This window comes from Pongo abelii, chromosome 3, assembly GCF_028885655.2.
Source record: "Pongo abelii isolate AG06213 chromosome 3, NHGRI_mPonAbe1-v2.0_pri, whole genome shotgun sequence".
Classification (NCBI taxonomy): domain Eukaryota; kingdom Metazoa; phylum Chordata; class Mammalia; order Primates; family Hominidae; genus Pongo; species Pongo abelii.
Window position 1 is genome coordinate 41,099,448 of NC_071988.2, and position 15,362 is coordinate 41,114,809.

The window sequence follows — 15,362 nt, forward strand, 5'->3', positions numbered from 1 at the left end:
GGGTCCAAGGAGGAGGCAGGATTCCATTTTGGGGCTGTAGTGAGGACCCCTTCCCTCCAAAACAGATCACTAAGGCTGCCAGAATTCTTCCCCTCACCTGTTCCCAAGGTAGTCCCAGTTCTGGAATTTTCTGGTTTGCATTACTTATAGGGTAGTTTAGTGGTTCCTATAACCTCTAGAACTTAAAGCACACTGCTGGACCCCACCCCCAGAGTTTCTGATTCAGTAGGTCCAAGGTGGGTCCCAAGAATTTGTGTCTAGCAAATCCCCAGGTGATACTGATGCTGCTGGTGCAGGAGCCACACTTTGAGAACCATTGGTATAGTTAAATGTCGCAGGCTCTTGAATGAGATTTTCTCATTTCAAAGGCTGGCCCCATCACTCATAAACCAGGGGTGCTTCAGCAGGTTAAGTCTCTGTTGCCTCCATTCCCTCACCTATTTAAAATAAAACAGAGGATAGGAATTGTACCTGCTTCATGGTCTTGTTTTGAAGGATAGATGAGAAAATGCATGGAAGGCACACCCTGTTCCATATAGCACCTGGTCACCTGCCCACACGGAGCTTGTCGGGTGTCCTGGGGTGTCAGCAGTCTGCAGGGTTTGGGGGAGCTGGACAGCCCGGACCTTGCCGGATATCATTGGTCTTGAAGGCACCTGCACGCAGACTCCACACTGTCGTTTTAAGTCCACCTCAAAGACCTGAATTCAAATCCTGCCTTGGCTGCCACTTAGTCCACATATCTGCATCCAGATGTGAATACTTTTATCAATGCCCTGGTGTGCTTCTGGGGCACAGAAAAGCATGGACAAGAAGCCTCCCTGCTCTCTGAAGCACTAAATTTTATATTTGGCTGAATTTGGCTGCATGGGTTTAGATGTCCCAACCCACCTGGATTTCCAGAGCCCAGTGAGGTTCTTGCTATTTTTTGAGCACAACTTCCTTTATCTTCCCTTATCCTTTTAAAATAAAACTTAAAAAAAAAAAAACAATGACCAACCAAAAAAAAAAAAAAAAAAAAAGAGAAGAAAAAGAAGAGTTCAATTGCTAGACTTGCTTTTTGTTTTTATTATCAACAATCAAGTTAATGGTACACTCTTGGAAAACTATATGCACATGTAGAAATATTTCCCTTTTAAATAGAAGCATTCATTATAACACATATAAATAAATTCAAAAATCTGAAACATAACTTATGACAATTATGTTCACAAACATAGTCCAACAGGAAAAAAAAAAAGAAATCAGACAGACATGCACCTGATAACAAAAATATATACCATTGTCTGAACTGTGGCCTCTCTAAACACAAAAGATTGAACCCGTGAGAACCTTATTACACCATAAAGACACGCCATAGAGACTACAAGAAGAGAAAAACATTATACGGTCACGTAGAGGAGACGGTCTGTACTGATATTAACACGATACAATTGAGTCACAGAACACAGTTGTAGAAAGACACCGAAAAGGTTAAAGCCTCAACATTCAACTAATATCTAGAGTTTGTGCCTTTTAAAATAAAAACAACAACAAAAAAATCAAAACAGAGATGTCTAAACTGCGCGAAGAATGGAACCCTCAATATACAGTCCATCCACCATACAGGATGTGAGTCCAGTTTGGATCATTCCAACAGAAATGCAAACCGAGACACCTCTGCAAACGTGTGTGTGTGCCTTTTCCTTGCTCGGTAGATTTCTCTGCAGCCAGTTACGTGGACTGCAATTGACCCCAATCCAAAGCAGTGCCAAAAAGTTCAGTAAAAGCTGGTGGAAGAAGAAAATGCCGACGGGGTAGGCGGGAGCGAGGAGGAAAAAAAGAGTTGAGAAACATGAGACACATTTTGCAGTTTGCAGATGAAAAGGCATCTCATGGATAGGGCATCTTTCAGGGCCGAACGGCTGCAAAGATTCGGGGTTGGGAGTTGCAACTGTGTGGGGTTCCAATGCGCTAATGGCGGGATGGTGTTTAGCGAGGTGGGACAGGCAAGGGGGCGCGAGAAAGTCACTCCGGCCGCCGGGACAGTCTGAGCAAGTCGTCGCCGCAGTGACCCGAACTCAAGGACACGATAGGAAGGGGGGCTGGAACGGCGTCCCTACTCTTCCCTGAAGAAGAGCCCCAAGAGAATCCGTGCTGTTAGGACGGAGCGGATTTAGGGGTTCACAAGATCGAGCCTTCAGCTCCAGCTGCAGCTTCTCCCCAGCCCCTCCTTTAATTTGTCTTTTTTTTTTTTCCTTATGTTTTTTAAACCTTTCTGGGTTGTTGGCTTTTTGTTTTTTAATGGTTTCTGCCTTCCAACTTTTTTGTTTTTATTTTTACTTTTTTGTCTTTTTTTTTTTTTTTCTAAACAAGTCACTGAGTTGGTTGAGGCCCCCCATCTCTTCCTGTCGCCTGCTTGGGCCACAGACACACATTCCCCGAGACAGACACGAACTGACACGCAGACACAGCCCCCTGAGAGTGCCCCCGCGTCCGGGCCGCGCTGCTCACAACCCCTGATCAGCAGGCGGAGCCCTGGCGCCGCTGTGAGGCCCCAGGCAGGTGCGAAGCCAGGGAAGTTTGTTTTGTTTTGTTTGGGGGTTGAGGAAGGGGGTAGGAGTGGGGTTGAAATGAGGGCGATGCCGTTTTCCCTTTATTCTTAGCGCGATTACTTCAGGCCCTCAATGAAAAAGCCATGGCAGCAGCGACGACAATAGCCTTGGGCCTACTCGCTCGCCCACTCGCCCGCCCGGGCCCTGGCTCGCCCGCTGTCGCCGCCGCCGCCGCCGCAGGATTCCAGATCAGAACATACTGCTCTTCACTAAGGCGGCTTTGGCACCGTTGGGTCTTTGGAGCGAAGATAGGACGCTGGCGAAGGGACCCCCAAGCGAATCCGGGATGGAGGTGATGGGGCCGGGGCCGGGAGCCCAGCCTTGTCCAGGGCCCCCAGCCGCAGCCAGGCCTCCAGCTGCCGCCGCTGCCGCAGCCGCCGCTGCTGCTGCCGCGGCCGCCGCCGCTGCTGCTGCGCCGCCCTTGCCGGGTTCGCCTCCCGGGCCCCCGGGCCCCGCCGCTCCCGGAGCTCCAGCCGGGCTGGGCCCGCCGCCGCCGCCTCCATTCGCCCCGCAGCTGGGGGTGGGGTTGGGATTGGGACCTGGGCCCCCAGTGCTGTCCGGGTCAGTGCTCTTGGCCTCTTTGCTCTCGTCGTCCCTGGAAGAGTCAGACTTTTTGCCCGAGGAGCCGTTCTTGGCCGCGGCCGCTGCGGCTGCCGCTGCGCGCTCCTGCTTGCGAAACTTGGCGCGGCGGTTCTGGAACCACACCTGGCCCAAGACGGAAGGAGAGACGGTGAAGCAGGGGGAGAAAGACGAAAATGGGAAAGAAAAGCACCGGTTAGTGTGGCCCACGTTCTACTTCGGCTTGTTTTAACACCCTCCTCCCCATGGGCTGTGATCACCCCCGCGCTCACCGGGTCCACCAAGTCTACCGCTTCTTATTGCTGTGCATCTTCGGAGAAACTTTCTTAGGGGGAGTGAGCACGCCAGAGACATGAAGGCTTGCGGCAGAGTTTAAAAAGCCGCAGGTCCCAGAAAGACCCGAAAAGGGAAGGCCTTATTTTGGTGGGCCTCTGTCCAGTTGGCTTCTTGAGCAAGCCCCGAGCTCGCCATTCACCCCTAAGCCTAAGTTCTAAAGTTAAACTCTAATTGGTAGAAGGAAAGGGGATCCTCTGAGTTTGCTCCGCTGCCCATCCCCGGCCTTTGGGCCTGGAAGAGCGTGCGATGGTGCGCACCGCTTCTCGGTCCGGAGCTCACCCAGAGAGGCGCTGTGGCCAACTCGTGAGCGCACCTGTGTCTAACAGGTTAGAGTAAGTCATGGTTCTTGACCTTCATGAAGTCACAGACCCTTTGCAAATCTGATGCAAGTCACAGTTTCCGGGAAAATGAACCTATATGCCATGGGGCCAGGTTAAAACCACTTCAGTTAGGAGGCATTTTTTTGGGGGGGGGGGGCGGGGGGGAAGGAAAAACTTATAATACGGGAACAAAATCTGCACACCTTCCACCACAGGTACTTCCTGTCCCCTAAATTGTGTCGCTCATCCACGTCCCAAGGCCCCCCATGTCTCTGCTCGGGTGGGAAACACTTTGCAACTGTAAATAAAATGCCAAGAGCGTGCTCTCTAAGCCTCTCTTGAACGCACAGCCACACCAAATCCAGTATTTCTGATCGGCCATGGGGCCCTAGGTCCTTCTCGCTCGAGACTCCAGGACTTCGAATTTCAGCAGCCGCCGCTCACCCCCACACCTCCCCGGACCAGTGCGGCGGAGCGGGGTCGGTTTCCCGAGGCGCGTACCTGGACTCGCGCCTCTGTGAGGTCGATCTTCAGGGCCAGCTCCTCCCGAGTGTAGATGTCGGGGTAGTGAGTCTCCGCGAAGACCCTCTCCAGCTCTTTGAGCTGCGCACTGGTGAAAGTGGTGCGGATGCGCCGCTGCTTGCGCTTCTCGTTGAGGCCGCCGTGGTCCGTGAAGAGTTTGTAAGGAACTAGATAGAGTATGACAAAGGAGACAGAAAGTGAGCAAATCTCGCCGGCCGTGGAGCTAAAATATGCGGACTCCAAGGTCAGGTCATCCGGCAGCCGCTACCTACACCCGCGCGAGAGAGTTGCAGAGAGAAGCTGCGGGAAGAGACCGAGGAAATTTGTTATCTACGGAAACCTGGGCTCAAACTTCGGGCTTGGCGGAGTCCTTTCTGGCACAAGCGCCTTTGGGTGGATTGAAACAGCGCGATGTGACGGACTTGGGATAGTGCTTTCAGCAGGAAAAAACCAGAGAGGAAAAAAAATCCAAAAACGTCAGTCGGAATATCAGGGAGCCAGGAAAGAAGTTACCAAACAGTCCCACTTTGGGAACTTTTCAATTCTCAGAAAGTTGACCTGGCTCAAAAGTTGGGGAAAAGAGCTGCAAAAAAATAATAATAAATTAAAGAAATAATCATAAAAATGACCAGCCAAAGAGGTGTGAGCCGCTGTCGGTTCTTAAAAAAAAGAGACACTGCCAGTAATGAGCTTTACTCTTTGTTATTTAATTATTTTCTAAGCTTTACGTCTCATCGCAAAGTAAATAAATTATGCCTATCATTTTGGCAGCTTAAGATAATTTTGTTGGCGGTTCGGGTGTGACTAGGATAGTGTAACCCTGTAAGTGAATTACCCCTCCCTGCAATCGCTTCTAACGTGATAAATTCTTTCATTTGTGTAAGCAAATTTCGTTTGGTAAATACTAAACACATTTCCATTTTCAAATGCAATCAAGGCTTCCTATATACGGGCGGAAAGGCGGCTTCCTCCGCTGAGAAAGCTGACGGTCCTTACCTGCGGCGTACGGACTGCTCTGGTGGTCCCTGAGGGTGCCCAGGCTGCAGGATCCCGGCGTGAGGGACGGGCAGCCGGACGTGGCCCCAAAAGTGGTCCTTATCGGGTTATACTGGAAGCCACTGGCCTGGCTGCAGGAACTGAAGTCAGCATAGGCTGAAGCCAGGCTCGAGGTGTCCATCCCAGCCATACAGGACTCGTAGGCAGAGGAATTGAGGTAAGAATATTCCATTTTATACATTGAAAAGGTTCTGGATGGCTCAGCCAAGTGGAAAAACGAAATAAAAGATGGATATGGAGAAGGTGGCTGGAGTGGGGAGATGTGCACAGCTCAACGCCTGCCTCCAAACTGGCCTCCTTACTACCAGCAGAGCCTAGTTTTATGAAAAAGCCTCCTATGAGATGCCTTGTCTGAGGTCTCTAGAGCATATAGTCCTCATAATAAACTTGGCTCTTTCCACTTGGACAATAGCAAAGCGGTTGGTCTTATTGCTGGCGCTTTTTACATGACAATAACTCATCCGTCTATTGGGCTGGCACTGGGGAACTGAGCTGTCCAACCTCCCTATCATTGATTCCTGCATCTCTAATTAGAATTTAATACCACACCATTACGCACCGAGCCCCTGATCCTCCCTTCTAACCAGCTCCCTGCCCTTTAATTCAATCACACTACTTGGAAATAATGAAAGTTGGGTGACGATTCTCCCTGATCCAATTTCTCCGAGCTTTTAAGCCTTTTTAACTGATCATATACCTTAGGCATAAATTGAGATAGTGTGTGTGTTTTCCCCCTTCTTCGTCCTCTTCTTTTTTTCCCCTTCGGTTAGGGAGAAGAAACCTTGATGTCATAGAAAACCTGTTTTGTAAGAGTGTTACACGCTCAATTTAACAACAAGCCTACCCCCCGAAGTGCATGAAATGTTATAAAGGACTGGGACATTGGCAAGACTCAGGCGCCCTGTAACATAGAGTTAAGTGGGCCAAGGGGGTTTATGTGAACGATAAGCAGATTTCTTTAAAAATACACCTGGTAGAGGGGGTTTAAAAAGAGAGAGAGAGAGAGAAAGCATCTTATAAATTGCATTTCTCCTTGCAGCTAAATGTGCTTTCAAGAGACTCAGGGTATACAGCCACTTAAAAATAATAATAATAAAAAAATCTGAGGAAAGCTTTTGAATGTAAAACATCTGGATTCTCGACCGTTGTGTTCTTTGCTCTCAGTTCTATCTGTTTGCATTAGCGCAAGACTTGCATTTGGTTGGTTTGGAGTTTCAGTGAGGTTGTTCGTTTTAATTACGCCATAACTGGCAAACGAGCATGAAGTGTACCCAAATGTATCTCCTCTTTCATCTCTTTCGGGCGCTCTTCCTCTTTCTCGCCTCTATTTTTTTTCAGGTGCCCACAATCCTCCACAGACCCGGGGATTGTGTCTGTTTGCCTTTTAGGTTTCCGGACTGTAGTGAGGGAAATTCTTGCCATGTAAATGCCCAGGCAAGGGCTCCAGGTCGGGCACCTTTCTCGTCCGATTCCTCAGGCTTTTGGGTGCTGGCAGCGAGGCACAGACAAAGAAGTGAGCAGTGATTTGTGGACCTCGGTGGCCCCATGATTTAAGCGGAGGGTAATTTTCATTCGGTTCGTTAGGCCCTAGCAGAATAAGGGAAACTATTTCATTAAAGCCTTCCTCTCGGTGGACAAGAGGGGGAAAGCTTAGTTGAATCGCCGTGTGGTGTAAACAAACCCTGGATATTTTATATGAATTAAATGTGTAGATAATTAGTTTTATTGCATTCATTACCCCCTTTATGTGCTCTGTAACAAGTCAGTAATTAAAGTAACAAACTCATAAAGTCTTTATAGGGGCATTTAGGCGTTCAGTGTTTGCCAAACTAAGTGGTTTAATTCGATGCTAGTGCCGGGGAGTGGATGGGCGCCCGCTCTCCCCTGCCACCGTGTTTTATTGCGCACTAAACTGCCGCGGACGCAGTAATGGATTAAACAGGGACAGCGGTCCCCAGCCTTGTGCTTCTCTGCAGGGTGAGTTTCAGGCTCGTTTCAAGTGGTTGCAAATCCTGGGGCGTGAGGAAGCGCTAAAGTCGGGAGTGCAGGGAGCCGGACCTACCGAGGATCCTGGTGATAGTTTTATGGGGAGGGCTGATAGTTTTATTGCAGTTGTATGTTGTACAATGCGTATTTGATAAAGAAGGGCCCTTGGTGACCAGTGTGCACTTTTTTGTGCACGGGGGTGAAATGAAAATAAATGCATACAAGGTTTTACTGCGGCGGGAAACAAATTGCAACGCTCTAAATGGTTTTTCTTTATGGTCACCAGACAAGAGGAGAAAAGGGATGCAAACATCTGTCTTCAGTCCCCTAAACCTAAAGGCCAGCAAAGACGGATGCGAATCCAAGTGCTATTACAGCGGAGATTTGTCTTTATTTATCCTGCTCTCATGAATATGAATTTGCATTTGGGCCGGGAGGTGGCTGTATCCCTTTGGACTCCACACATGGAATTTCCCCCACGCTCATCCCCCTCCCCAACCACTAAAGGAAGGTGGGGGATAGGTTGTCAAGCACAAGGCTGAGATCGTCCAAGTTTCTTCGTTCCCTCGGATTTCGGGTTGGGGGATGTGCTTGCTGGTTTTCTGAACCCAACTCTGCCGCGGAGGCCTGCACTCGGGAGATGTGGATGTAGGGAGCACAGGCCGGAGTGTCCACCGCCAGCCCGCTCGTCTGCTGTAGGGTTTAAGCGCGTTTCCCTGCAGAAGAGAGTGACCAGGGGTGGCCAGGAGGTGATGAATTTCGGCTCCAAGGCCTATTTTTCACAGTAACCAGGTTCACACCCCGCTTGGCACTAGAGCCTTACTGCACCCGGGGTGTGTCTCCGCGTGGTGCAGAGCGCGCGCTCTACTCCGGAAGCTACGCCCGGGTACCGCGCCACCGCTGTGTGCCCGGGGCCTGATCCCTACGCCCGAGTCGAGTGCAGGGCAGGGCAATTTCACCGTGGGTCCTAGATTGCTGACAGTTCCCAGGCCCCTTTAGCTTTTGGGGATGAGTCGAGACTAGGACCTAAAAAGTGCTGGGAGCTCGGAGTAGAGGGGTTCATGTTGCCAGTTTCTGAGGATGGCTCTTAGGTGAAGATGTGGAACTTGGAAATTTAGATGGTGCACAGAGGCACTTCCTGAGCGAAAGGGAGTGTTGGGGTGGGGAGTTCAGTGGGCAACTCAGGGGACCTGGACGCTAACGGGGCATAAGAGGGTGTCAAAGGGAGAAGCTGAGGGATGTGGGCGAGGTCTCAGCCGAAGGGCGCTGGCAAGGGAAGTGCTTGGCAGGGGAGGGTGCCCGGAGGGCGGTCAAGAGGCAGGCCGGGGCTCGGTCCCTCCCGGTCCTGGGGTCCCTTCCCGTCCCGCGGTTCCGGAACGCCTCGCCAGCCCTCTCTGGGCGCCCCCTGCTGCCGGCCGCCCCGGGTCGGGGTGCCTTGAGCCTTCTCGCCTTTGTACCAGGAGACCTTTCAGCGCCGAGCCCACACGGTCGGATGAGCAAATGCGCTCGACTTCATTTTCCCCTTTGTAGACCTTGTAGGTTTATTTTGTTCAGTGTCACCATCCCTCCCCCACCACCCCTGGCCTATCGTCCCTCTGCCCGTCTTTTGTGGCCGGGGGTCCTGCTTCTGCTTGGAGATGAAAGGCGTGCGGGGTTGGGCCAGGCCAGAGCCCCAGCCCCAGCGCCCTGTTTTGTTCCAGTTGTGCTTTCTACACGCGAGCTCTCCCCTAAAAGTTGTACTAAATGGTTAATTTAATTATTCCAACTATAGACCAACTGCTTCAGCAGCCTCCACCACGCGTCTGGGAGGAAAAAAGAAACCATCTATAAGAAATAATCTAATAAAAGTGAAGTGTAGAAAAACCCCTCCTGATTTTCAACCGGCACAAATAGAATTAAGAGCTTCAGCATCCTTTCCCCAAACAGACCTTTTGTCCAGATCACAACTTCAGCCAACCAGCAATGTGTACAGTGCCTGCTATTTATTTTAATAGAGGCGGGTGGGTAACAGGATGGATTGATAGATAAATGACCACATGGATAGATGGATGAGTTGGATCCATCTGCCTCTGCCTTCCCTTTCTTAGTATGCGTACACGGTTGACTTTTTCCCCCTGCCGATTTTCTGAATCAATAATGGAAAAGCAATGCTATGTGATAAAAGGAGGGGAAAAGGCCATTTAAAGCACCAAAAAGGAAGAGATTACCAGCATATATACTATCAGGAAAAAAAAAAATGTTTACATGTTACTCAATACCAACTGAAAAAGGTTGAAAGTTTAAAAGAAACTTTTCTTTCCTTTTCTTCACCATTCATAGGAGGGTTTCTTTTTCTTCTTTTTTTCGTGGAAAGTCAGAAAGAATGTTAGAAGACAAGGAAACAAAACAGCAAACAAAATGCCATTGTATTGTAGTAGCGATTCATGGGAAAATGCTTGTCAGCCTCCTAATGCCTCACTCCTAGGAGGCTGTTTTGAGGCTGTTTTACCGCAGGCGAAGCACAATAACATGGGAATGAATAAAATATTAAATACCAGTGAGAGTTTCAGAGGAATTTTCTTTTTGATTGCTTTATTCGATGCTGCATCCAAATTATCCCAGCAGTTAGCCCACTGTCTGGCATACTCAACTCAGAACCAACATTTCTCTCAACCGAGAATGAATAGACAAGATTTGTCCTTGGGTTTCTCCAAAAAGATTTCTGCAGACAGCAGCCTTTCCCACTCACCTGCGCTAAGAAAATAACCTAGACAGAATTTACTGGGACACCATTTCCCCAGAACAGAAAGCATACCAGTCACAGCAGCCCCACATCTGATGACCCACTACATTTTCCTAGCATTTTAGAATTTCCACCACATTTTCCATTTGCGTAGCAACCATGATACACGTTTCATAATAGAAACTCTTTGAGGTTCTAGTAACTAACCTCCTGGCACTGTGAGACTAACAATTATTAGCTGATTGACAATAGTGTATACAAAGCAATTAACACAGTGCTTGGCACATGGAAAGAATCCAGTGACTGTTAGCCACCAGTATGATGATGATGGCAATGATGATGATGTTGGTAAGTCTCCTTGAATTGTATATTAAACACTTGACTTTGAGATTTAGATGGTGCATAGACACAGCATTTTTCCTATTGCATGTTTATAATACATGTGGAAGAGGGTAGGCTAAATCAAAAAGCAGGCTCTAGGATATCAAATGGGAGAAAAGAAAGCAACCAGGCAGAAAATTTTATTTTTTAGGAATTTGCTGGAAGGTGTATTTGTATTAGATAGGTTAATTATGTTTTGTCTTATAATATTATATACAGTATTTATGCATAATTAATATGGTGCTTTATCTTGTATGTAAATGTCAGTATGTTCAGGGTGATCTCACTTTGAAAGGCATTTGCACTGGGTTAGCTGTGTGGGTTTGGGTTGAACTTTTATGGCTAACTCATAGATGATGTTTCTGTACCTGGGTTAACTTCGAAGGTACCCCATGTGTATGTGTCATATAGGTGATGGTGTACAGATCTCCAAAATCCATTCTTTTAAGAACTTTTAAGGACATTTCAAAGCCCCACTCCACTCCTCCCCTCCCCTTCTCTTCACTCCCACAGTGCTATAATTAGCAGAAGGGGCTGCATGTTACCTTTTTGCTGGAGTTTGGCTAATAGTAGTAACATCTGCTGGGCTGCTGGGTGGGAGACATGAGGCATTTGATGTAAAAGTGACACAGATGTAAAAGTGACATCTGCTTGTAACAAAGGGGAACCAAAATTAAATTAGCCAGGAAGCCCTCTCTGTCTAAACCCAGGGGGAAAAAAAAAACCTATTTGAAGAAGGAGGAAAAAAAGTAATCATGAGCCCTGACCAAGCTTGCAGGGTGCAGAAGAGAACTTGCAGAGGGGATTATGATTTTTTTGAGCCAGCAGCTCCCAAAATAACTGGAGGAGCAGCATCCTAAGGTAGCAATGTCCTAAGACCTTGAAGGCATCTTCTTACACTCCAAAGAAAATGGTCAGACAAGATTATCTTTCTTAGCCAAGCAATGACCTGAGCTGTGTGAGTATAGTACGGGCTGAGAAATCATTTTCAGGTTGAAGACAAGAAGAAAGTAAGGGCAAAGCCTTCAGAGTTAACAATATCTCAGTATATTTTTGGGTAAGTTTGGGCAGAAACAGATTTTCATTTAACAGCTATATTCAAACTCCTACTTCCAACTACTATAGATGAACCATTTTTCATCAGGCTCATACATGTGCTTAGGAGATTGCATTTGGCAATTAAAACTGCCATGGTGCCTAAAATTGGGCTCAATTGTGGCACAGGGGTGGGGTGGGGTGGAGGTGAGATATGCTAACATCCTCCTAACCATTGTTCTAGGAAATCACAAGTGTTACAAAGGAGCATCTCTCTCTCTCTCTCTCTCTCTCTCTCTCTTTCTTATAATGATTTCCTAAATTTCTCTAAGTGGAACAAATTATGACAGCTTTATATAAATGAATTTCACAATGATAAGAGAAGCCACTGGACAAGAATTCCCTCAACCTCCTATGTTTCATCTAGAAATCGATCAACTTCTGCACTCATTCATTCTCCATTGCTCCTGCTACTTGGAGGAGGGAAGCCTAGTCTCATCTAAGGCCAATCCCTCTATCATACTTTGGAGTTCGATCTCTTCCCCTAGCTCAAGCATCCTACCCAATTCTTCCTCTCTCATGGATCTTCAAACTCTCATCTGCCCGTCTGGACATATCCTATTGTTCTCTAAACATGCTCAAGCCACACTCATACAAATTACCAACCAACTCGTTATCCTTCCTTGGCTACAACCCACCACCACCACTTACCTCTCATCTGCCCTTTACAGATGAGAAACATCTTGAAGGAGCTATCTCTTCTCACTATCATTATTTCTTTACTTCTCGATCACTCCATAGCTTCCTGTAATATGGCTTCCACTACTCTCATGCAAATTAAATATTTTTCAGTAAGGTTATCAGATCCACTGGGGGTTTTCCAGGCCTCCACTTACTTGAATATGTAAATCACTAGGGTTGTTTTACAAACGTTTCTCTTTCTCTTCACTTCTAGGCATATAGTGTGATTTCACTTCCCTGCCCCCTAGAAGTTAGATATGGCCATGTGACTTACTTTGAGCAATGAAAATTGAATGGAAGTGTTAAAGTGTGACTTCCAGGTGGAAGCTTTGAGAGCTAGCATCTAAGTCTCCACCCTCCCTCTTTTGCTCTCTTCTATGCTCCAGATGGTGGCTGCTTTGTTAGCCTGAGTTCCAGAGTGAGGACACCATGAAGTAAAGATCTCAGCCGACCCACAATGGACATATATTTCCTTAGAGTCTCAGGGAAGGCTTCTGGAAGAGGTGACATCTATACTGGGTACTAAGCAGTGAGTGGCAGTGAGCAAATGGTGATGAAGTGGAAAAGAAGTTTCCCAGTATGTTAGCGGCAGTCAAAGACTCCAAAACCAGAGAGAGCATAGAGTGTTTGAGAATTTCTAAGTAGTTCAGTTTAGCTTTTGGTTAGAGCAGAATTGATAGGGGCTGGAACACACCAAGAGGTGTGTGATGAAATACAAGATAAGAGCAATAGATCTGGAATCAGACCCTACAGGATTATGGATGCAAGGTCATGTGATTTGGGGAGGAGGGCATGATGGAAAAGGGAAGCCAAGAGATAAATTAGAAGGCTGTGGCACAATGCTAGTCAAGGAATAATAGAGTTTTCAGCCAGAGAACAGCAGTATAGGATAAAGAGAAGTAAAGGGGTGCAAGAGATGTTAGAGAAGTAGAGTCTTAGCACAGGCAGAACCTACAGTCCTGCACAGTGCCGGGATTTCAGGGGACCCAGGAAGACACCTCAAAGCAAAAACCCTCTCTCGCATTTTCTGGCAAGACCTTCACTTCAGTACCTCGGGTTTAGTGATCCTCAATAACATATTTCTCTGGGTTTGGCAGCATTTGATGATATTATCCATTCATTCATTCACTCATTCAACCCATATTTATTAATTACCTACTATGTGCTAGAAATCTGTACTTTAGAGTAGAAGTGGTTTAGGTATTGTCTTGAATGCTAATTTTTGAGATGAAGCAAACCCAAGAACCGCTTAGGTTCTTGAAAGTGGAAGAACCGCTGAGAGGAAGGAGAGCCGCTGGTCTTGAAAGTGGGGACACCCACAAGAAAGTTTGGGTGCTGACCTTGCAGGGTCTAGAACTCACACTGGATGGACTGGCCATTGGACCTATCACTGCTCAAGCTGGGGAAAGGGCCTAATTGCTTCAGGGATCAGAATAACAATTTTGTGAAATTATTTTCAGTCCTAACATTCTGTTCGTTGATTTGGTGGAGAGGGGGTTGTCTGGGAACCTTCTCTACATATATTCTTGGTGAAAGAAAGTACATAAGGGACAGTGTGTATATTGGGAAATCAAAGCAGTATTTTGAGATTCATAAAGAGGGCTCCATGAAGAACAGGAGAGAGAAGAATGATTGTCTTCTGTTCCTCCATCCTTTCCTTGATGGTCTTAGGATTTTGTGTTATCCCCGCCAGGTGTATTTTCAAGTGAAGGTACCGAGAGCCCAGTATCACAGAGGAAGAAAGTACTGATGGTGACACAGCAGGTATTTTAGAAGTGGGGGCAGCTATTTTAGACAGCACTTTCCTATGTTGTTCCTGTCACACCACGAAGATGCCCATTTCATCCACCCACAAGAAAGCTGCCTTGGTCCTGGTACTCAAGGGCTCTATGTTGCCTCCATCGTATCCAGAATTAATTCCAATAACACGTTCTTTCATTCTTCGTCAGCACAGCGAGGGAGCTAACTGAAAGGCATGTTGGGAACACTGGAATCATTCACTGTCTTAAACGACTCAGCCTTGAAATACATATAAAAATGAGTTAGAATTCAAAAACTTTAAAAATATTTCTTTTTCTGGGCTTTCAAAAGACCCTACTGGTGCTGCTGTTTGTTTGTCTCATTTTGTTTTCTTTAGGAGATTTGTGGGGTTTGCCAGTAAGGTGCTGTAGCATCATGCATTTTAATGTGTATTTCAGCTGATTCAGAATTTAAGACAAATGCAATCCAGTACTCAGGGACAGGCACCACATGTCCTAGACCTTAGGAGCCAGAAGACAATAAAATGCTCACAGTGATGCATGTTTGTAGTATTTCCCCTGTTAGATATAATGGATAATATTTCTTTTCTTTTAAAACACACACTTCTTTTCTTCTCTCTCTTTTTCTCTCTCTGTCTCTCTCCCTCTCCCTCTCCATCTCCCTCTCCCTCTCCCTCTGTCTGCCCTCTCTGTTTCTGTCTCTGATTTGTTTACTCTGGTAAGTTAAACCGCAGTCTAGAGAACTCTAAGGCTAAGGGTTCTAATCACAAACACTGCCAACTCTCTTGCTTATTCATAAATCTTTATCATTGAAATTGGGCTTGAGGAAGAGAAGGAGGAAAAGAGATTTCTAAGAAGAGCCAGGGAGGCTGCTAGGAAGGAAGTAGAACATAATAATGAACAAAACAGCACAGTGAGTCACACAAGAGACTGCAGAGCAGAGGCCAACGGCTTTAACCCAAACCCCAGGGAAACCTCTTGAATGAACAGTGTTAACTGCTGAGAGGTGAGCCACCAAGCTCTAAAACAACCCCAGGGTGGGGCCAGACTGTGCCCTTGCAGAGACAGAGCTGAGAGCTGAGGACAGATTGGACTTCTTGGCCTTGCCTTGGCTAGGCCCACATTCTTGGGGCAAACTCCTTTTTTTAGCAGCTATTGGGCAGCGACCTTCCTCCTACCTGCTGAAAACCCCCTAAGAGTCACTGCTGCTGCCCCCTGGTCTCTGCACATGGAGATGGGGCAGCAAAGCCCCTCCAAGGGGAGGTCAGTGGTTGCTGATGAGAGGTGGTCAGGCCAGAACAGGCTGCACCCGACAAAGGGAGAAAACTGT

At 47.2% G+C, this 15,362-nt stretch overlaps 1 protein-coding gene and 1 long non-coding RNA gene across 12 annotated transcripts in view; one reads left to right on the forward strand and one right to left on the reverse strand.

The window, feature by feature from the left end:
* Positions 1-2,204: 2,204 nt before the first annotated feature.
* Positions 2,205-5,953, reverse strand: PHOX2B (paired like homeobox 2B). Its single transcript, XM_024246177.3, has 3 exons — positions 5,348-5,953; positions 4,331-4,518; positions 2,205-3,299 (listed from the first exon to the last, which is right to left on the reverse strand). The coding sequence occupies exons 1-3, from the start codon at positions 5,586-5,588 to the stop codon at positions 2,784-2,786; spliced, it is 945 nt and encodes a 314-aa protein (XP_024101945.3). The 5' UTR covers positions 5,589-5,953; the 3' UTR covers positions 2,205-2,783.
* The window catches only part of LOC129058955 (uncharacterized), a 118,231-nt gene continuing 108,112 nt past the window's right edge, over positions 5,244-15,362 (forward strand). For 4 of the 11 annotated variants that reach the window (XR_008524458.2, XR_008524456.2, XR_008524454.2 and 1 more), the window contains exon 1: positions 5,273-5,564. This is a non-coding gene — a long non-coding RNA (uncharacterized LOC129058955). Of the gene's footprint in view, positions 5,565-15,362 lie in introns of all 11 variants that reach the window. The other 7 variants (XR_008524450.2, XR_008524449.2, XR_008524451.2 and 4 more) reach the window with 4 other exon arrangements.